This window comes from Schistocerca americana, chromosome 3 (genome assembly GCF_021461395.2).
Source record: "Schistocerca americana isolate TAMUIC-IGC-003095 chromosome 3, iqSchAmer2.1, whole genome shotgun sequence".
In the NCBI taxonomy this organism is placed as follows: Eukaryota; Metazoa; Arthropoda; class Insecta; order Orthoptera; family Acrididae; genus Schistocerca; species Schistocerca americana.
The window spans coordinates 559,133,774-559,157,642 of NC_060121.1; the positions used below are offsets into that span (position 1 = coordinate 559,133,774).

Below are 23,869 nucleotides of genomic sequence, written 5' to 3' on the forward strand. Positions count from 1 at the left end.
GTTGCAGCATTAGAAAATTGTAGCGAAATGCAGGAAGATCTGCAGCGGATAGGCACTTGGTGCAGGGAGTGGCAACTGACCCTTAACATAGACAAATATAATGTATTGCGAATACATAGAAAGAAGGATCCTTTATTGTATGATTATATGATAGCGGAACAAACACTGGTAGCAGTTACTCCTGTAAAATATCTGGGAGTATGCGTGCGGAATGATTTGAAGTGGAATGATCATATAAAATTAATTGTTGGTAAGGCGGGTACCAGGTTGAGATTCATTGGGAGAGTGCTTAGAAAATGTAGTCCATCAACAAAGGAGGTGGCTTACAAAACACTCGTTCGACCTATACTTGAGTATTGCTCATCAGTGTGGGATCCGTACCAGATCGGTCTGACGGAGGAGATAGAGAAGATCCAAAGAAGAGCGGCGCGTTTCGTCACAGGGTTATTTGGTAACCGTGATAGCGTTACGGAGATGTTTAATAAACTCAAGTGGTAGACTCTGCAAGAGAGGCGCTCTGCATCGCGGTGTAGCTTGCTCGCCAGGTTTCGAGAGGGTGCGTTTCTGGATGAGGTATTGAATATATTGTTTCCCCCTACTTATACCTCCCGAGGAGATCATGAATGTAAAATTAGAGAGATTAGAGCGCGCACGGAGGCTTTCAGACAGTCGTTCTTCCCGCGAACCATACGCGACTGGAACAGGAAAGGGAGGTAATGACAGTGGCACGTAAAGTGCCCTCCGCCACACACCGTTGGGTGGCTTGCGGAGTATCGATGTAGATGTAGACTTCTGCAAATTCATGTCACGTACACATAAAATTGTGCTTTATCTTCATTATTGACACATTGATTATATGGCGATAATTATCAAGCAGACAATATAATCCTTAAATATCTGTCTACATCTACACTCTGCAAACCACGATGAGGTGCATGAAAGAGGATAAGTTTCATTATACCAGTTACTAGGGTTTCTTCCTGTTCCATTCATGTATCGGAGTGCAGGAAGAATGATTGTTTGAAGGTGTATGTGTGTGCAGTAATTATTCTAAATTTATCATCACAATCCTTAAGTCTGTGATTCGTAGGGTTTGTAGTATGTTCCTATAGCCGTCATTTAAAACCGGTTCTTGAAACTTTTTCCCTCAGTATCTCTGTGACATTGTCCCACAGATTAAACAAACCTGTGACCATTCATTCTGCCCTTCTCTGTATACGTTCAGTGTCTCATGTTAGTCCTATATGGTACAGGTCCCATATGCAATATTCTTGAACCAGTTGCACGAAAGATTTGTAGCAATCTCCTTGATTGCACTTCCTCAGTATTCTACCAATAAAACAAAGTCTGTGTGATATGATACAGTCCATTCCAAAATATGATACAGTTCATGTCTGAAAGTGACACACTGTCGCGTACTGTCCAGCCACCACCCGCACAGCTGTGTACCACAGGTTGCCACCCGTTCCCTGCATCAGCAAAACCAAAGGAAACCACATCTCCAGCAGTATACTTGACTGCTGATTAAGAAAAGCCTCCAAACAAAAACAGAGTAAGCCAAAATCAGGAGAGCCAGTGTTGGGGGAAAAGGAGACACTTGCACCATCTGTTGTTGTTGTACATGAAACTGTAGGCTGTCCTCTGCAACGTGTGTATATAACTGACTGAAACTGTAATGGATGCTGTGAATACATCTGTGAGATGAAGTTACTGTTGAATTCCTTTAAATACTAATGAGTAGCAACATTTTGATATTGAAATTCAGGAATATATGAAGAGATGTAGTGCTATTGCACATTCAAGAGAATTCAACATCAATGGAGAAGATTTTAAGTGACTTAAATCTCAAAATACGATCATGCCACACTACATTTCAGCACGCGCAGATAAGTCTTAACATTGCTGTACTAAACTCCAAAGGATCCTACTGACTGATTCTGTGTTTATATAGTGTTACTTGGTGCATGCTTGCTCATGGCAAAGCAATATTGTGCATTTGGTGTAATATTTACATAGTAAAAAGTGACTGCTAAAGTATTAGTAGACTGCAGTGCCATCTTTTAGCAAGAACAAGCACTCCTTAGGGTTGCTAATGGTGAATACTGCACAGCAGCACCATCACTTAGCGGCAATAGACATCCCGTTATGGGTGACTAACACAGGTGCAGCGTATGTCCAAACTGTGACACAAGTGGTCCAAATTATGCTCAAATGCCACGCATTTAATGAGTCATTTGTCTCAGTTTTCTCACAAATGAAAATATTCCTGGTATTTTTACATCTCATTGTAGCTTTCCTGAGTGAAGAATGAATGTGAGACCTTAATTGGTTGTTTCAGAATCACAATTTTCCAGTAACAATCCATTCAGTGTCTCCTCTTGGGTCTGCCAGGTTTATATCCTCCGTCAAGGCCATGGCTCCTACAACTTGTGATACTGTCAGTTGACACAAGGGTTTATTCATGCCTTTGAAAGCTGTAACTGATGCATGGGCATTGGTGGAATATCCCATCCCATCCTATCAAAATGAACTTTTCTCCTTGAGAGAGCAGAAGTGCACGACAGTTCAAATGTTATCATCTCCAGAGCTGTGGTTCTAGTGACATTGAGTTGGAGATTCTATCAATGAATAGTGTATAAAACATGACCAACTCCTGTGTCTAAGCTGGCACATGTCAATTTACTCCTACCAGTTGGTCCTTTGATACTGACACAAGCAGGATGCCTTTCCCCGTTTAAAGTACTGAGTTCTGTTGTGACCATATCTAAGGTGTAAAAAGCAGGGATGCATTTTCTTCAAAGCATGTATTCTAGCCTGTAAGTTCGCAACCTTTCAGCAATCTTGACTCCAGGACTCCCTTTGTTCGCAATATAGACAGAGAGGGTCTGAATTCTGTTTTTTCTTCTTCTTGCCAGCCAATGTTTTAACTTTCATATAGAAGGTAGGTGCTACGGGTACATAATTGTCTTGTAGAACAATATCTCCACATATTCTGTGTGTGTGTGGTGGTGATTCCCTCCACCTCCTCACTGAGGAACTCCACGAGATGTGTGAGATTCCCGTTGTGGATATTTGGATTCTTGCATGAATAAGCCAGGTTCTGCAAATTTCTTCTGGGAATGCATGTAGCAGTTTGGGGACACACACTCTCCCATAAGAATCCACATCCTCTCCTAGTGCTCTTGGAGCTTGAATCTGCTTATGGCAATCAATGTAAGTGGTGTTGACGGTCTGTGGACTGCTTGAAGTAGGAGAATTAAGATTCTCTAAGAAGTCAGTGTGGCTTTGTATAATCCTGTTCTTATCCCCATACACGGATTACAAAATTTGTTTCGTCTGCTCATATGTGCCAGCTTTAACAGCAATCCTATTGACTGAATCCTGATTTAAATATCCACAGAGGAGTATGTGCTTGTTCATAGGCACGACCATTGGATTTTTGTCTATGGAGGCTGTGAACTGCTCCCAGAATTGTGACCATGCTTCTATGTCACCTGAGAAGGGATGCATTTGGGTAGGCAACTTGATATCTACATAAATGAGCTGGTGAGCTGCTGAGATTGACAAATGTGTATCATCTGTAGTTCTATGTGCTGAATGTGCTTCTCCTAAAAGCACTTTCACCTTTCGGATGGTGCATTTATGCATTTTTCAGTGTAGTCTTCACAAGCTTGTATGTCAGCCTCATGTTCCGTGGCATCTGGCAGATCCTGTATCTAATCACTGAGTTTAATCAGCTCTTCTAAGGTTTCCTGCAGGCACTCCTAACAGTGTCTGACTTCCTCTGTAGGCGTAGAAACATCAAAAATTCCAGGAGTTTTTCATCGTCATAGTTATGAGTTAAATGTCCCGCATGTGCTCAGGTGAAGAAAGATCAGTGATCTTGCTGGATAGAGCATTTGTTGTACACCAGGGTGAGTACATTGTGTCAAAGGAGCCGAATGTGGACGTCTATTGTCCTGCTGGATTTGTAGTGTCGACTGGTAAGAACTGATGCTCCAACAAAGAATTTTACTTTAGCCCACTAGTGCAGAATAAAACATAAATGAGAGAAAACCACCAATATAAAACTTATATTGCAAGGAAAATGCTCTATTAAGAACAACAAAACACAGTGGGCACACAAGTGTCCGCTGACAGTAATATGTGTCAAAGGCTTTAGGACAAAAACTACAAAATACTTTGTAACAGCAAACTGTTTTCGATGTGTGTCGCGTCACAACTGTTTAAGTTAGGTTACTTTGAGCAGTTTCCAGCAGGCTCATGTACATACGTAGAGCTGAAGTCACATATGAGCAGTGCCTTCTTCCGCTTCTCACTAAAAGAAGTGTGGCTGTTGCATGTATAAAATTGACTTCTGCACAGAGTAGTCAGGGTTGTAGTGGGAAGTAGTCTCAAAGTGACCCATGTGTGTTAAGTGATTTTTGCTGTTCTCTCTGTTTTGCAGCTCTCATGTCAAGTGAAAGCAGAATGGACTTCTGTGGCTGGGAGCTAGCAAATGAATTAAAACACATTTGCGTAATTAAGGAAGACTAAAATATGTTATTAGTTTGTTTTCCAATTTTATTTTATTTCCCCATGAACCATGGACCTTGCCGTTGGTGGGGAGGCTTGCGTGCCTCAACGATGCAGATAGCCGTACGTAGGTGCAACCACAACAGAGGGGTATCTGTTGAGAGGCCAGACAAACGTGTGGTTCCTGAAGAGGGGCAACAGCCTTTTCAGTAGTTGCAGGGGCAACAGTCTGCATGATTGACTGATCTGGCCTTGTAACATTAACCAAAACGGCCTTGCTGTTGTGGCACTGCGAACGGCTGAAAGCAAGGGGAAACTACAGCCGTAATTTTTCTCGAGGGCATGCAGCTTTACTGTATGGTTAAATGATGATGGCGTCCTCTTGGGTAAAATATTCCGGAGGTAAAATAGTTCACCATTCAGATCTCCAGGTGGGGACTACTCAATATGACGTCGTTATCAGCAGAAAGATAACTGGCATTCTACGGATCGGAGTGTGGAATATCAGATCCCTTAATCAGGCAGGTAGGTTAGAAAATTTAAAAAGGGAAATGGATAGGTTAAAGTTAGATATAGTGGGAATTAGTGAAGTTCGGTGGCAGGAGGAACAAAACTTTTGGTCAGGTGAATACAGGGTTATAAATACAAAATCAAATAGGGGTAATGCAGGAGTAGGTTTAATAATGAATAAAAAAAATAGGAGTGCGGGTAAGTTACTACAAACAGCATAGTGAACGTATTATAGTGGCCAAGATAGACACGAAGCCCATGCCTAGTACAGTAGTACAAGTTTATATGCCAACTAGCTCTGCAGATGACGAAGAAATTGAACAATTGTATGATGAGATAAAAGAAATTATTCAGATAGTGAAGGGAGACAAAAATTTAATAGTCATGGGTGACTGGAATTTGACAGTAGGAAAAGGGAGAGAAGGAAACATAGTAGGTGAATATGGATTGGGGCTAAGAAATGAAAGAGGAAGCCGCCTGGTAGAATTTTGCACAGAGCATAACTTAATCATAGCTAACACTTGGTTCAAGAATCATAAAAGAAGGTTGTATACATGGAACAATCCTGGAGATACTAAAAGGTATCAGATAGATTATATAATGGTAAGACAGAGATTTAGGAACCAGGTTTTAAATTGTTGGACATTTCCAGGGGCAGATGTGGATTCTGACCACAATCTATTGGTTATGAACTGCAGATTGAAACTGAAGAAACTGCAAAAAGGTGGGAAGTTAAGCAGATGGGACCTGGATAAACTGAAAGAACCAGAGGTTGTACAGAGTTTCAGGGAGAGCATAAGGGAACAATTGACAGGAATGGGGGAAAGAAATACAGTAGAAGACGAATGGGTAGCTCTGAGGGATGAAGTAGTGAAGGCAGCAGAGGATCAAGTCGGTAAAAAGACGAGGGCTATTAGAAATCCTTGGGTAACAGAAGAAATATTGAATTTAATTGATGAAAGGAGAAAATATAAAAATGCAGTAAATGAAGCAGGCAAAAAGGAATACAAACATCTCAAAAATGAGATCGACAGGAAGTGCAAAATGGCTAAGCAGGCATGGCTAGAGGACAAATGTAAGCATGTAGAGGCTTATCTCACTAGGGGTAAGATAGATACAGCCTACAGGAAAGTTAAAGAGACCTTTGGGGAAAAGAGAGCCACTTGTATGAATATCAAGGGCTCAGATGGAAACCCAGTTCTAAGCAAAGAAGGGAAAGCAGAAAGGTGGAAGGAGTATATAGAGGGTCTATACAAGGGCGATGTACTTGAGGACAATATTATGGAAATGGAAGAGGAGGTAGATGAAGATGAAATGGGAGATACGATACTGTGTGAAGAGTTTGACAGAGCACTGAAAGACCTGAGTCAAAACAAAGCACCGGGAGTATACAACATTCCATTAGAACTACTGACAGACTTGGGAGAGCCAGTCCTGACAAAACTCTACCATCTGGCGAGCAAGATGTATGAGACAGGCGAAATTCCCTCAGACTTCAAGAAGAATATAATAATTCCAATCCCAAAGAAAGCAGGTTTGACAGATGTGAAAATTACCGAACCATCAGTTTAATAAGTCAGAGCTGCAAAATACTAACGCGAATTCGTTACAGACAAATGGAAAAACTGGTAGAAGGTGACCTCGGGAAAGATCAGTTTGGATTCCGTAGAAATGTTGGAACATGTGAGGCAATACTGACCCTACGACTTATCTTAGAAGAAAGATTAAGGAAAGGCAAACCTACATTTCTAGCAATTCTAGACTTAGAGAAAGCCTTTGACAATGTTGACTGGAATACTCTCTTTCAAATTCTGAAGGTGACAGAGGTAAAATACAGGGAACGAAAGGCTATTTACAATTTGTACAGAAACCAGATGGCAGTTATAAGAGTTGAGGGACATGAAAGGGAAGCAGTGGTTGGTAAGGGAGTGAGACAGGGTTGTAGCCTGTCCCCGATGTTATTCAATGTGTATATTGAGCAAGCAGTAAAGGAAACAAAAGAAAAATTTGGAGTAGGTATTAAAATCCAGGGAGAAGAAATAAAAACTTTGAGGTTATTTTTTGTCGGTTTGTTAAAGAGATTGGCTTTTATAAATCTTCCCCACAGAGGCAGTAAATTTATTTGAATTGTTTGCTGACTTGAAAGTGCACTTTTCCATCTTCTAGAATGTATGGCACTATGCCATAATAAAGAACCGAACATGAGGTGATGCAGCAATAGTACTCCAAGAAAAGTGGCTTTCTGAAAACCACACTGAAAAGCTTTAGCAGAATTTTATGTATCTACCTTCCATGAAACACAATTTGTTTTGATCACAAGACATGTTTCAACACTTGTTTGGTACCTCCGCTAGGCTTGATATTATTTAAGGCATGAACAACACAAATGTGTTGTTTATGTCTTAAATTTACAGAATTCTTCAGTAAATTATAGACTGACAGCACATCGTGGTTTATCAATTTAATTTCCCACAGTTTTATATTTTCTCCTGGAGTAGAGTATAAACTGCCAATTGTACAGTTTCTTGGCTTCACAAGTAACCTTGTTAATTTTTATACAGTTTGAAAAAGTCATGGAAAGCTTATTCTTCTTAGCTGTGGTGTAAACCATTTTCTTTTATTTTTACAAGAAATTTGTATTGTTTCTTACTAGCTTTTCACAGTGCTTTGTGGATATAAACTAGATTGAAAATTGTACGTAATAGTATTGCGTAGTACAAATAAAAAAGAGAAATCTATGTTAAAATCACCACATAGCAAAATATTAGGGTATTTTGAGCTGTAGGGTCTAGTTTTGAGATGAGTATTGTGCCAAGGACGGCTTTCTAATGTTGCATTCCATATCTGGATAGGATATGATTAAAACAATTACCCCCCAAGTACAATAACTCTGTGTGTCCCCTCTGAACAACATGCCGTACTGCTGCACATGATTGTGTGATGCCACACTATACAAGAAATTCTGAACAGAAATGTAATGAAAGGTGTATGTGCAGAGCAAACACCAAACATGGGCTTCCTTTGTCATCATAGCTGTGCACGCGCAGTAATGCCTATCTTCTGGTGCTCTCTGGTCTCTGTTCAAACAAACCTATTTCTAACAGGTCTGTGTATGTCCGTCTTTTCAGAGACGATTGCGGGACTTGGCTGTTTGCTACCTATTTCTAATAGGTAGTGGGAAAATATCATGAATAGTGGTTTGAGAAACGTTACTTTCAAAGTAAATTTCCTTTTACACAAAGTGTATAACTTTTCAGTGAGAATGTGTGATGAATTTCTTAAATCACAGACCATTTGACTCTGTCAAAACTTAACACTTGCAGGGCCAAACACTAAAAAAAATTTTGGGCCCAGAAGCCCAAACATTTATGTTGTCATTTGTGTCTGATATATCTTAAAGTATAACACACACAAAAAAGAGCAATATTATATGTGAAACCTTAGTTTTTCATGTAGATATACTGTATGTTTATTAATTTAAACCATGAACCTTTCCTATGTGTGTGTTTGTGCTACTTGACTGTGATGTTGCTGTTGGCTGACTACATCATGTGTCCTATGCTCTGAATATCAGCTGGCAAGATAATATCATGTGAGTTATGATTGGATGATAAAATTGTGTTGTAATTTCTCTTTTTTAGTGCTTCAAAAACTAACATGCTATGATTGATGGAATTCATATTTATACTTCCGTAATACATAAATATGCAGTGTTCATGTTGCTTCACATGAGAGAGCCATCCAGAACGCTTTATTTTTTTTGCTGAGTTTCATTTCTTAAAGTGCCGGGAAGTTCCACACCAGTGTATAAAACCCACCATTTGAAGGGTTGATAAGTTTTACAGTTCTGAGGGAAAGTATACTGTCACTTAACATGGAGAAAATATATTTTTGACCAGGAAAATGTGTCTTTTCACTGGGAAAAAGTGTGTTTTTTGAGTGTGAAAAAGTGTGTTTTAACTGGGAAATGTGGGACCATTCTCCCCCCCCTCCCCCCTCCCTCCTGCATATGCATCCTGATCAAGAGCGAACATTGACAGGCAAGCATTAACCTGTTTGGCAAGACTTTTGAGTTATAGTGCAAGGAGAATGGTCACTGAGTTCTATGCCTGTCTGAAGAGGAGGAGGAGGATATACTTTTTTTTCCAGCAACCGGATTACTGCTGAAGCACACCTTTGCTCCTTACAAAATAAGTTGCGAGGTAATGAAGAACTGAAGTGTATTTATGAGTAAACCATCTAAAATTACATTAAAATTGATCAGGAGGAAGTTGCACTTCAGAACTACCCTTGTTATGAACTCACAAACTTCGAATGAGCTTAGTGTGTGATGAGGACCAACCCTTCTTTGGAAGATGGTGGGAACTCATGATAGGCTGTGCAAGCATCACTTGAGGAAGGTGTTTGGTCGCTCTCAGGTGAGTGAAGAGAGCCTAAACACCATGCTGATAGGAATAAAAGCCACAATAAACTCAAGACCTGTCACTCAAGGGGGGAGAGAGAGAGAGAGAGAGAGAGAGAGAGAGATATGGCATTGACTCCAGCTCACTTCCTAGATGATGGCAAACTAATAACCATGGTATGTGGGTCAGAATCAGCAACTAGAAAGCATCGTGCAAAGGAGTTCCATTGAAGGCAATAGATCACTGAGGTCATTCGGCATAGGTGGAACAATGAATACCTGCTGCTGCTGCTACTACGAAGCTACTATGAGGTGAAGGGATACTCCCAAGAAGACCAAGAGTTGGAGAAGTCTTTCTATTTCAGAAGGACAAAAACCACAGCACTTGTGTAAAAAAGCAGTAGTGGAAGAGATGCGGCATTGCCGAGATGATAAAATAAGATGACTCATTCTCCAGCAGCTGGATGGCACAAAGATCTGTGACTGGTGGAGCTGGTCCATCCCCCTCGAGATAGGATGTTGGGGAATAAGAAATTCTTTAACACCATCTGTTGGTGATATATGGAGAACTGTAGACTGTGCTGCTCTCTGCTGCGTGTGTGCATAACTGACTGAAAGTTTAATGGTTGCTTTGAATAAATCTGTGAACTGAAGTTACTGTTGAATTCCTTAAGTTGCTAGTGAGTAGCATCAGCCAGAAAAGTATGCCTGTAACCAAAGCTGTGCCAAGTACACAAAAAAGAAAAGAATCTGAGGAAACTGGTTCTAATTTTGATGTCTCTCTGAAGAGTGAGACAGCATGAATGGTATAAAGTCTGTTTGGAGAATCCACACCAGGTCCTGTTGTAATGATGTATCCAGCGCTTGTAAGTGGAGGTGATAATATCTTGTCTAAATCTTGAGAAGGAAGGGGAATACATACAGCTTCAGATGTCTGTTGTATACGAAAGGTAGTGGAAATGACCCTAGAAGACATTGTTGTAGAGCCTGTGAATAAGGACAAAATAGTTTTCAAATTAAATGAAAACCTTTTTCTTATTAATAAGAGTGATGAGATGCTACTGCTACTGGGATTGGAAATATTAGATGAGGAATCTTCTTTGTATTTAACGATCCTGTTGCTGTTGTTGAAGGGTTGAGGGGTTTCATTTGCAGTCTTTATCTGTCCCAGCAGACTGTCATTTTTAATGATTTGATGTTACAGATGAAGATCTGCTTTGTTTATGTGTTTACCTTGTTGTCACTTGTAGGAATTGTAAATATTTTATTCAAATATATATAATTTTTTAAGGCTTCTGCAATGAATTATATTGTATGAAGTATTTCCTCAAATTGCAAATGATTGGCTACTTTCTGTCACAGAAATTTGTTCTAAGTGTATGCCTGGTCAGTCCCAGTGCTTTTGGGTGGACGCATGTTAATTGCCAGGCTGTGCACCTTATCATCTAAGTTAGATGACAGCATAGCGAAGATTCCACGCACGGGGGCCCGGGTTCGATTCCCAGCTGGGGTGGGAGATTTTCTCCCCTCGGGGACTGGTAGTTTTGCTGTCCTCATCATCATTTCATCCCCATTGTTGACGCGCAAGTCGCCCAATGTAGCTGCACACTCAATAAGACTTACACTTGGCGGCTGAACTTCCCGCCTGGGAACTCCCGGCCACTGACGCCATACGACCATTTTCCATAGCAAAGATTGATCGTAAAACACATAATTGATAGTGTAGTGACTCATTTCACGTATCGTATAAGCTGTGTTTTTCAGGCTATTATATTCCCCAATATCTTGAAGAACACAATTGTTGTTTCTGTTTCTGAGGATGACATAAACAGTCCTGAAAACTACAGGGTAATATCCCTCATTCTCGTGTTGAATTTCATAGAGCTCTCTTTAAATTTGAAACTTAACAGTTATTTTAAAAATTATAATCTAATCTCTTTGGCTTTTAGGTCTGATCTACACCATTGAACCTGTAAAAAATATTGTTACATATGTTCTCAGATGTTGTGAAAGTTATTTTATTCTTTGCTTGTTCCGTATCCTAGAAGTAAGTAAAATTACAATTCTGTTATGAGACCCTTATTTTTAAATTTTAACATTATGGTTCTGGGGACAATAAACTGATGTCTAACAAACTGAGTTCATAGAGGTGCAACACATTACATTTATATTCTTAACTACAAACTCTCATTTGCTTCTCTGCTTCACTAATATTTTATGCATCTTACAGCTTTATTGCTACCATATTGTAATTAATTATGGTATTAAAATATTTTCTAGGGACAATTATGGGTTTGTAACATATATGTATAAAAAGGATGCCTATGAAGCTGTTGAACATGGCAATGATGATCCACATCTTCCGCAATATGACCTGTGTTTTGGAGGTCGGAGAGCATTTTGTAAGACAAGATATGCAGATTTGGGTAAGTAGAGGGAGGGGGGGGGGGGGAGAGAGAGAGAGAGAGAGAGAGAGAGAGAGAGAGAGAGAGAGAGAGAGAGAGAGACTGTAAAATCTCTTTTCAAAAATGCTTATTTTACATTTTATGTGTAGTGTTATGGAATTATAAGAAAACATAGTATAGAAATGGAATGTAGATTTTTATGAACATATTCTTATGTAGGTGGACTAACAGCTCAACTTCTGCCATACTAGGTTCTATTCATAAATGCCATTGATTGTTGGGGGCCATGAATGCCTAATGTCTAGTTGTGTTAGACCTTAATTATTTGTCCATGAACCTTCAGGGCTGCTGTAGGATTTTTTCCTTTTAGTAGGTAGTACTACTTTGGTGTACTTTCTTCCCCTCCCCAGCTGTTCATTTTTAGCATTTTCTTCACAAACTAGGTCAGTTTAGTGCAAATCTAGATTTATTTTTAATTTACTGATACATAGTTTGTATTGTAGACACAGAGCCAGTACCACAATGGTATAAAGTTTAATTGCCAATGAACTGTGAGGATGATTAAGATGTTGAAAGGATAGAAGAAATTATTCACATTGTTAAAGAAGATAAAAAATTTTACTGTGATGGGGGACTTCAGTTTAATTGCTTGAAAAGGAAATGATGGAAAAATGGTAGGAGAATGTAGACTGAGAGAAAAGAATGAAAGGGAAAGCCACATGATTGAAATTTCCACAAAGCACATTTTACTCATTGCTAACACCTGTCTTAAAAATCATAAAATAAGATTGTATATGTGGAATAGACCTGGAGGCACGAGAAGGTTTGAGATTGATTATCTAATGATAAGGCACAGGTTTTGAAATGAGACGGCAAAGTGTATCCATGAGTAGGTGTGGACCCAGCCGTATTTTATTGGTTATGAACTACAGATTAAAAGTGAAGAAAATGCAGAAAGGAAGAAAATTGAGGTGATGAGACTGATAGTGGAGGGTTTCAGAGGAAGCAGGAAAGGAATACTATAGAAGATAAATAGGAAGCTTTGAGGTATTGAATAATGAAGCCATCAGAGGGTCAGGTCAAGTAGACAAATAGACTAGACACAGTACAAGTAGAAATCCTTGAATAATACATCAACTTTTGAATTTAAAAAGAGGAAATGTATGAGTGAACCAGGCTAAAGAAAATAACTTGTCTAAAAATGAGATTGGCAAAATGGCAAAACAAGAATGGCTAGAAGAGAGATGCAGAGCTGTAGAATCATACTTGATTATGGGAAAGGGAAATGCCCCTATAGCAAAATGGGAGACCTTTGGAGAAAAGAGAAACACCTCTGTGAATTTCCAGATCTCAGATGGTTAGCTAGCACTAAAGTTTACAGGAAAAAAGTAAAATGTTAGATAGGCAGGCTACAGCAAGCATCACATTTCTAAAAAAGAGAAATTTAACATCAAATATAAATTTAATTTTCTCATAATACTTGTCTTTTACAGGAGTTAAATGTGGATAATATAGTTCAGACAAGAGGAGCATAGAAGCTTCTAAAATATTGCGCTACAGAAGAATACTGCAGATTAAATAGTGAAACTGGATAACTGAGGAAGAGGATCTGAATCCAACTGATAAGTTACAACTTGATTGAAAGAAGGAATAGGTTGATAGGATATGTCCTGAAGGCATCAAGGAATTGTTAATTTCTTAATGGAGGGAAGTTGGGGGGAGGGAGGGATAAAATTTATAGAGGGAGACAGAGGCTTGAAGTTTCAGTAGTTTTCAAATATGAAGAGGCTTGCAGGGGATAGACTGCCTGGAAAGCTACATCAAACCAGTCTTTGGACTGAAGACAACCAACAGCAATAATAATGTGGGAAAGTCTGCTCTTGTTCCAGAAGGAAAGTGGTAGGTGAAAAGTTAGTAACACTTCTTTACTATTGGGTGTTTCTATGTGCCATGCATCAGTTGCAGTGTGAATTTGCAGAAACTTTAATAAGATAGACAAGCATGGAGAGCTGCATCAAACCTTTGACCAAATGCCTTAACAACAGTTTCTGAACTGAAATGCCTTTCTGACTGCTTGGCGAGAATTTAATTCTATTGAAGAAATGGCCTTGTATACTCTGTTCCAAAAATACTTTAGTATTGACACTTCGGCAGGAGAACTTGGATGTGTGAAACAGTTGCCATTTCCCATATGGAAATTAAATTTTCACAATTCACTAAGTTCTTATATCCAGTTTTCTTGAATTTTGGAGAGGTCCCACACTTTTATTATTGTTATTTAACTACCATCTTTAATTGAAAGAAAATCAAATTAGCAAGACATTTATTGATGGAAGTGTGTAATGTCCATAGTTTGAGATTAGTTATGTATTGTCCAACCAGGGCATGTCTAGGGCACAAGACACAAGTTGGAGCGCCAATCTAAGAGGGAATAAAATCTTCTCGGTTTTCAAGCCGCGTCAGTTCAAATAAAATTCTCGAGCTTTTGATGGCTACCTCCATCATCATTGTCAGGAGTAAAACTACTGACTGCCAGGGCTGGCACTATTTCCTGCATGTATACCTATGATTATGGCCACTGGACGAATTAGAGAAGGCCAAAACAACATGAACACAGAAGAGGAGGTGAGCAGCTCATCGTGGCTCCTGCGCGCTGCGGGATCATGTGGTGTCAAGTGGTGCGAGAGGCTGGTACCACACTTGGAACTGCTGCTCCCACCTCCCTAAAGGCGCTAAGCATCTGCTGTTGCTTCCTTTCAACATCCAGAGCCCACCCCCGCACCCTACTCAGTGTGTAGTCCTGGCCTCTCTTGAAATTGTTGCTGTTCATTGTAATCTCAGCCACCTCTTTTATAACGTAGTCCCAGTATATTGACACATGGCCAAGACTCTCGTTTTCTCAAACTGTTATTTTGTGTCCATTTCCAAGGCAATGGTCAGCTACGGCCGACTTGCCAAACTCCATTTGTTTAATATGTCTCTTGTGCTCAATACAACACTCTGCATTTGCGCAAATTGTCTGGCCAATATAGATACTGTCACTCTCGCAAGGGACACCATACACTCTGGGCCCACGGAAGAGTTATGTTGTCTTCAAGAGGACGCAACACATCTCATATCTTGGGGGCAGGCCAGAATACTGGTCTCAATCCATGTCTCTGTGGTACGTGTCATAACTTGCTGCTTGTTGCCCCACAGTATGGCAGGAAAGCTGCCGGCTTGGCTTCTGCCAGTTTACAAGACATGTTTGTTAGATGACACCTGAAAGTGTTTACAATGTCCGTTTTGCTGTAGCCATTCTCCTTGAACATGTGCCTTAAGTGCTGTAGTTCAGACTGTAGGTGGTCGTCGTCAGAAATAACTTTGACTGTGTATTAATGTGGTCAGGACCACTTTCTTGTGTACAGGGTGGTGAAAACTACTGGCATTCTAATATCGAATCAGTGTGCTTCAGTTTCCTGTACACTGTTTGACCAAGCGAGTCCCATGCCTTCCGCTCAACTGAAGCAGTGTACTTTCACCATGAGGTTATATCAGGAAGGCGTCATAGACATACCTAAGGAAGCAAGATGGATGCTCCTCAAAGTGCTCCATGAAGAAATTCTCAACTGCAGGAGACAGTGGTGAGCCCATTGCTGTGCCATCCGTCAATTCATAATGTTCGTCACAGTACAAGAAGTACATTGTCATTAGAACAGGATGGAACAAATTGACGATTCCAGGTGGAAACTGTTGAGCCAAAAGATCCAGCGTGTCTTCTACTGGCACCCAAGTAAAAAGTAACCATGTCCAGAATAACCATTAAATTGTTTCGACCTATTTTCATTTTCTTGAACGTTTCAACAAATGTCTGCAAGTTTACGTCATGGTGTTCAAATGACTCACTTGTGGCAAGATGTGTTGCCAGTCTGTAGGTGGGCGAGCTGATTGCACTAACAATGGGCCTAAGAGGAACATGTTCATTATGTATCTTCAGCAGTCCATAAAGCCTGGGAGGACTGTCAGTGTGAGGCACTAATTTCTTCATTACTTAATGTGGCAAACCAGTTTCCATTAATAACTGCCTTGTCTTTGTGACTATAATCTGTATATCTAAAAACAAAGATGATGGGACTTACCAAATGAAAGTGCTGGCAGGTCGACAGACACACAAACAAACACAAACATACACACAAAATTCAAGCTTTCGCAACAAACTGTTCCCTCATCAGGAAAGAAGGAAGGAGAGGGAAAGACGAAAGGATGTGGGTTTTAAGGGAGAGGGTAAGGAGTCATTCCAATCCCTGGAGCGGAAAGACTTACCTTAGGGGGGAAAAAAGGACGGGTATACACTCGCACACACACACATATCCATCCACACATATACAGACACAAGCAGACATATTTGAAGACCTTCAAATATGTCTGCTTGTGTCTGTATATGTGTGGATGGATATGTGTGTGTGTGCGAGTGTATACCCGTCCTTTCTTCCCCCTAAGGTAAGTCTTTCCGCACCAGGGATTGGAATGACTCCTTACCCTCTCCCTTAAAACCCACATCCTTTCGTCTTTCCCTCTCCTTCCTTCTTTCCTGATGAGGCAACAGTTTGTTGCGAAAGCTTGAATTTTGTGTGTATGTTTGTTTGTGTTTGTTTGTGTGTCTGTCGACCTGCCAGCACTTTCATTTGGTAAGTCCCATCATCTTTGTTTTTAGATATATTTTTCCTACGTGGAATGTTTCCCTCTATTATAACCATATGACTATAATCTGTGTTGGATCACGACTAAGCTTCCAGTACATGTCATCTTTTAATAAATGTAGCACCTTCTGGCAGTAGTCTTCAGTGTTCAGAACCACAGTGGCATTTCTTTTGTTGGCTGGCAAGACAACCAATTCCTCATTTTCTTACAATTAGCATAAGCCACATCGTTCCTCCTAGCTGATATGTGATTTCGGTGGCTTAGCTTTCGGCAGTATATGGCTGGTGATTAGTCTGACATCATCATCAGCTGCATCGTGCGAGAGATGCCGCGTGCACTGCTCTATTCCACTAATAACCTCCAAAACTGACAGATGGCGCAGGACTAGTGAAAAATTAAGGCCATTACTCAGTGCTGCCACAGAGCTGTTGTCCAATTCGTGTTTGTAGAGATTAACATTTGTTCTGTGGGCCTTATCATTCTCCACGTCAGTTCCTCCGGTCAAAGATGTTGCATTGCTTAGATGTTGTTCTGCACAAACTAGAACACTATTGTGCTGCCATGGATACGTCTACCCACTCCCAGTCGAATGGTGACAAAGTTGATGACTATCAAACAGGTTTCTGGCATTAAGATGAAGCTCATATCTTGTCTGCCGTATCCTCAGTCTCACTTGGCATGACTTTTCCTCTTCAATATCCTGTCCACTGCAGCAGTTCAGATGTGGTTCTTAACTACAGCAAAGTGAGGAATTACCTCCTTGTCCTCGCAGCGTTGCAAAAATGCTAAAGAACTGAGCAGATGTGATCTCTTTTTGTGCCGTTTTTTCTGCAGTCTCACACTGTGCGTTACGTCCTCACCATAGAGGAAAGATGTGTGTCCTCGGAGTCTTTGACGACGACTTGACTGAATAAAATCTTCTCGCATTTCAAGGCACATCAATTTGAGTAAAATTCTCAAGCTCTGCCTTCATTATCAGGAGTAAAACTACTGACTGCAGGGGGTGGCACTATTTCCCACGTATATATCTACGATTATGGCTGCTGGCACCAATCAGAGAGGGCTGAAACAGCGCATGCGCGGAAAGTGAGTTGGGTAGCTCATAGCAGCTCTGGCCCACTGTGGGACTGAGTGATGTCAGGTGGCACAAGGGGTCGGTGCCATGTTTGAAACTGTAAGATTTCCGTATGGGAAGTAAAACATTTAGGAGCATGTGCTTGGGGTGCCAGTGGTGACCGTGTTCAAGATTTGTACACACTTGTATCACAGTGGCAGTGCCATATGATAAGTTGCTTGTGTTGGAGAAATGTTCTTGGACTAGCACTGTGTTCAACTACAGTTGACTCAAGTACTTCACAACACATCCATCTACAAATCTAGCTGCTGTTTTATTTGGTTGCTAGTCAGTGTAGTTTGAATCTAATAACTTTTACTGTCATCGTCGTAATAAAAACAACACTTTACAGACAAAAACAGACAAAGAAACCAAAATGACTACATCAAGTTCTCCTGCAAGACAGCAATGAACATCCTAATGGTGTAGAAACTTTGTAGAGAAATGACATCACATCCCCTGTATTCTCTTAATATCGAACTACCACACTTCATCATTATCCCTTCTCTGTCCAGCAATTTTCGAGAAGACTCTTTCGTTAGTGATAGTTAGGGGCCTGAAAAATTCGCATTTCGCAATAAATGTGAATGTAGATGCAAATTCTGCCTAAAAATACAATATTACCCAAGAGACCTTGTTTCATAGGGATTTGATCGTTTTCAGGTTAACTACATTGTCAGATATAGTTTGAAATAACATTATTTTCTGCCTATAAATATTGGAATAGTAACCAGTTTTCAACTATAGAAGCCCAATTTGAAAAGATAATGTGCATAAGAATGTGTTTGCAAAATAAAAAGTGTACCAATGCAAAGACAAAACAGTGCTCGCAATGCTCCAGTGCCACACCAGTTGTGGGTATTTGAATGGCCCGTATAAGATGCACGTCGCATAATGCGAAGTAGGACTCAGATGTTGCCTTTTATGCAAGAAAATGTGAAGCAATAACACTATGAAACTGTCCAAGCTGGAAGGTCATGAGAGAAGGTGTCACTCAAATAATACAGGTAAAGATTTGGGATAATTCAAAATATTTAAAGAAAAACTTCAAAAGAGGCCCACAGTGGCCAGTATGTTTGCTTTATTGTCACAAAGACACAGTGGTTTGCGTGTGTCCTACAATATCTCCCATCTTATAGCAAAATCTGGAAAACATTTCAGTTTGGCAGCCATTGAAGACGTTTTAAAAACTGTTTACACAAATCTGCTTATGATACACTCTAAAGAACTCCTTTGAGAAATGCAGTTCAAAGATATCTTGGTGAAATGAATTACAATCTTGAAAGCATCTTGTGTAATTAATATTCAAATGACTCATTTCTCCATAAGACTGGACGTGTCAACTTTACATGGTAATGAAGATTATTGTTGGGGTAGTTAGTTTTGTTACAGACAAAGACATCCATATACAATTGCTGTTTGCAATAACTGTGATAAGTCAGTAAAGGTAAATTAATATTTAAACATTTTCAAAGATTATTTCATGGAAAAAGCAATCCCTTTATCAAATTTAATATCAGTGGCAACAGATGGAACACTTATCATGTATGGGCACTGTTGCGAGGATTTACCAGCCATTTAGAACAAAACTTTCCTAGGATGTTTGCAGTGCATTGCATCATCCATTGACTACATTTAGTTGCTAAAACTCGTGAGTGTTAGTATGCATCAATCTCCTCAATTTGTCATTAATGTTGTAACCTCAAAGCAATGTGTTGAATTCTAGGTTATTTGTGCAGTGTAGTGAAGTAGAAGAAGAAGAAGAAGATAAGGATAAGAACCTTAATCTGTTATTCCTTCACACTGAAGTATACTGGCTGTCAAAAGACTTTTGTTTGACAAGATTTTTCTCACTTTTTGAGTGTGTATGGGGTTTGGATCTTAAAGATCCATTTTTAAAAGAAGATTTTATGAAGTGGAAACCAGACATTGGTTATTTAACAGACTTGTTTACTAAATTAATGAGGTTAACCAGTTACCTACATTCAACATTTAAATGTCCTTCACACAGGCTTTGAAACCAAAGATGTTTTGACTATGGAAATACCACAGTGGGTTATCAGTCCATACAGTGATATTGGAGAAAAGTATGTCATATTACAAGATGATCTGTTCAGAATAATTACTAATGAAGATCTTGAAGTACAGTTTAGAAATGGATATCAAAAATTCTGCGAGCAGTTCCATCTTCATACATCATGGAAAGGGGTCTCAGCATGGTTTCTAATCTTCTTCTTCTTCTTCTTCTTCCCAATCTGCATGTCTCCAGCTAAACTTACCGAAGTGAGCAGCACTGTATCAGACATCAAAAACACATTTGAAGTCTGAATTTGTAAAAATTCAGTGGATGAAATATAGGGTCCACCAAATTAGAAAAAATTGGCACATGGTCTACAAAACAAAGTTTGGGGACCTCTGATATAGAACAAAAAACTGAATAGTTTGTTTGCTAGCTGACATTCAGAAGTTAGTGTAATGAGTACACTTTTAACTGGGAAATTTCAGGTGGTGGGTGTTTGAACCGTGATTGCATTAAATGCTGCTAGAGGTCGGGCCTGAACTACCTCATTTTTGCTGCTGCCAACCTCTGTAAGCAATTTTGTGGTAGCCTTTACCAGATACTTTGTGCTGTGCATTGCTCATTGTTTTCTTCTCATATTTTGAAATGACTGAAAACATTAATTCTGGTCCATCGCAGATTGAGTATGACACTCACGATACCAGAGGGGATTGGGATCATTGTCACTGTTAATGTGTGTCAGCTCTGCTTTTGCAGAAGCACGGACCACAGTTGCGAGAGGCTAGCGGAGCTTGCCTCCCCAAACCGCCCCTATCCCTTCTGGTAGCAAAAATGCTATTTTGTGTTTGCAGATGACAGTCAGATTATAGTCTTCACACTGTGCATTATAATGACCATAAAACAAAACCTGTCAATGTATTTCGACTGCGCTAAATATTCTTCTCCTAATACTATTATTTTTTCTGTTGTACTTCTGTGCTAAGTGCCTTTTTGGTTCTTTCTACCTCTACATCCATACTCCGCAAGCCACCTGACAGTGTGGCGGAGGGTACCTTGAGTACCTCTATCGGTTTTCCCTTCTATGTACTATTGTCACATACTTGTTTCACAGCTATAAATGCCCGCAAAGGATTGGAATTAGTATTTTGCTGTTTATGTAGTTATCGAATGGGCTGGAAAAAGAAAAATCTAATCTATCAGAAGCACACTCAGTTCACTTGTGGAAAAAGTGTTGCTGCATCTCAACAGAAACAGTCATGTGTTGAAAGTTTAAATACAGACAACAGAGGGAAACAAAGGCCATTTCAGAGAAAAGACAGTAGAAGTTCTTGCAAAGTAGATATTCCAATCAGAAAGCTCCTGAGCCACCACGTTTTTTTAAACAGTCAGTTTCGCAGTAGAGTTTTGTAGTCATGAAGTGTGACAACCTTATGAATTTGTATGTCTGATCATTCACAAGCGAAAGAATTTTAGATGCAAATTTTATCAAAAATAGATGTGAATTTCACCAGAAATTAATGCTTCATTTTCACATTCCTAGTGACAATGCTTGAAAAACTGACAATTTCTCCAACAGCAAACCACCATGATGCTATGTGAAATTGAGAAATTACTTGGGTGTTAGGAGTTAGTCATTTATATGAAGGATAATATACTACTATAATTTTTGAACACAGTTAAACGTGAAAAAAAAGCAATTATCACATTCAAAAAATACTTGGGAAATTGTTCATGTAGTTATAATGTAGTGGGTGCTGTGTTGATTGGTATCATAGTGTCTCTTTGTATTTTCCTGTTTTGTGAGCACTAAAATGTTAACTGATAGCTGGTGTTGACTGGATAAATGTAATCTTCCTTCCTAGTAAGGCACCCACATTCCTCACACATCACCAGTCCCCACCCCCACCCTCCCTGCCAATGCTTCTTCTTCCTTCCAGTTCACTCAGTTTTGAGCTACGTTTTCTGTATGTGTGCGTAAAAGCAAAGAAATGAAATTTACAAAACCATCGTAGAAGAGGTTCCTTGTACTAAAGTGCTAATTTATTATGTTGCAAAAAATAAATTGAAGAAACCAGAATAGTTGGAATTTTGTGTTCTGCTAACGGTATGAACCAGATTGTAGTCAAAATCGAAGGGGTATTTGGTGGCCTCTGGAGTTTCTCATCTTTTGTAGACTTCTTCCGTGGATTTGAATGTGATTATGCAGCTCAAACATATACAATCTAAATTTTCAAATTAATTTTGTAATTTACATTATTCAAATTTTTTTATAGATGGTCTGGCAACAAGCAATGACAGTGTAGGACAGTTTCCAGCAAGAGGACCGAACGTGAAGAGTAGGCAAGAGGACTCCTTTGATCTGCTTCTGCGAGAAGCACAAGCTACAATTAGAAAACGTAGTAAAGTTTGACATAGGTGTAGTCACCTAGGAGTGATTTTCTTAAAAGTATTTCTTTTTTGTTAGGGGGAGAAATTATAACTTATTTCTAAAGCTGTATGTTACTGGTGTAGTGTTTTGCGAGATGTGTTCCACTAGTGTCATGTCTTTTATAATGTCATATAAATATGGGTAAATGGAGCATGACAATTTAATGTCAGCTGCATGGTTCTCACAGCTGTTTGTATATGTATAAATATATAATGGAATATGTGGAAAGCTCAGTCACAGTTATTTGTCTGGGTAAATTTGTTAATTTCGTTATTTACGTGTGAGTATAAACACTCATTGATTTGAGTGCTACTTTTGAATACATTGTATTCATAATGATCTCTGGTCTTGTTTACCCTGCTAAGATAACAAAGAAACTGAAATAATGAAAGTTCTCTTGAGAAACTAAGAACCTCTTTTTCCTTGAATATTGAAATTACACTTAATTGGAAATGCTCATTTACGAACACAATATATTTTGGATACAAACAAAAGTTACACCGTTAATTAGATTCCTGCATGGCTTTCGGTGTACATTTTGAGGAAACTGTGTTTAGCACCTATTATGAAGCAGTAAAATATAGGTGCATGAGATGTGTGATGCTCACATTGTGTTTCCTCATTAGCAACCACTGCATTTTTTTAGTCATTCATTGTTTCACAACTTTTAAAAAGATTTGACAAATAATATTTTAATGATGCATGTCATTTTTAGTGTGACCAGGGACAATATAATGTGCAAATACTTGTGGTGAAATTTAATATGTATTTCATATTTTTATACATGTGTGTGCATGTGGTGTATAACAGACACAATTTGTATGTCAGTATTGGGCAGAGAATCACCAGAATAAGTACAACACTAAAAGTTGAGCCATTTTTTAACAAATTATTGTTCATCATCATGCTGCATTAATGCAAGTACTGTTTGCATCATTCTTTAGTGGAATTCTGCAGCAGTGGTCATAATTTACTGTAATTTAAAAGTTCATATTTGTTTGCCATGGGCAGGCCAATTACTGTTCTTGCCATTGCAAATATTAGTTGTAACCCTTCTATATTTTTTTTCAGAAATTTTTGTTTATTTAACATTGTTCCTCAGGTGTATAATTTGTAAAAGTGCTGGCTAAAGAGTACTTCCTACATGAAATTTCAGCCAAGTAAAGACAGATATAAGCTGCTTACAAGGAGAGATTTCCAGTGGTGGGACCAACGTTTTGAAGCAATCTATACGGTGATGTAGAACAGCATCCAGGGAATCTCACATTGCAGTCCTTCTACCTGGTGGACCCTCGTTTGCAAGTAATCAGCAAAAAAATATTTTGGAATTTCGCATGGTGTTCTATTATAGCTTTAAAAATAGTATCAGTTAACAGATTGCTTACTTAGTGTCATGGTTTAGGTACTAGCGTGACACTAAAAAGTTTGTCAGTTCGAATATCGGCAGGTACATTGAAATATTTTTATTTTAAAATCTTTATCAAAATGACTATTCATCATTTTTTTTAGTTAAATGGTTTAAATGTAACTTTTTATTTTTTCCTTTGTCACTTCTTTTTTTTCCTGTCAGTCCTTTCCTCTTGGAATTCTTGTTTGTATTATTTTGATTATTTTTATGTATCACCTTAGATTTAATTTCTTTCGCTTTCTCATCTACATTTCCGTCTATGTTATTGCATTTATTATTTGTTTCTCAGTTTGCTTGAATTTCGTTGTACTTATAATCACTGCTTTCATTTAAAATATCTTCCTTGTTATTTTGTCCATAGTGTGACAAGAATTTGTTTTAAATGTT

General features: G+C 39.1%; 1 protein-coding gene across 4 annotated transcripts in view; it reads left to right on the plus strand.

The window, feature by feature from the left end:
• Nucleotides 1-23,640, plus strand: part of LOC124605508 (formin-J) — a 123,839-nt gene extending 100,199 nt beyond the window's left edge. For 3 of the 4 annotated variants that reach the window (XM_047137242.1, XM_047137244.1, XM_047137245.1), the window contains 2 exons: nt 11,708-11,853; nt 21,920-23,639. In XM_047137242.1, coding sequence (XP_046993198.1) covers nt 11,708-11,853; nt 21,920-22,056 — 283 coding nt within the window. In that variant the 3' untranslated portion in view covers nt 22,057-23,639. Of the gene's footprint in view, nt 1-11,707; nt 11,854-21,919 lie in introns of all 4 variants that reach the window. The other variant, XM_047137243.1, reaches the window with a different exon arrangement.
• The last annotated feature ends 229 nt before the right edge of the window (nt 23,641-23,869 follow it).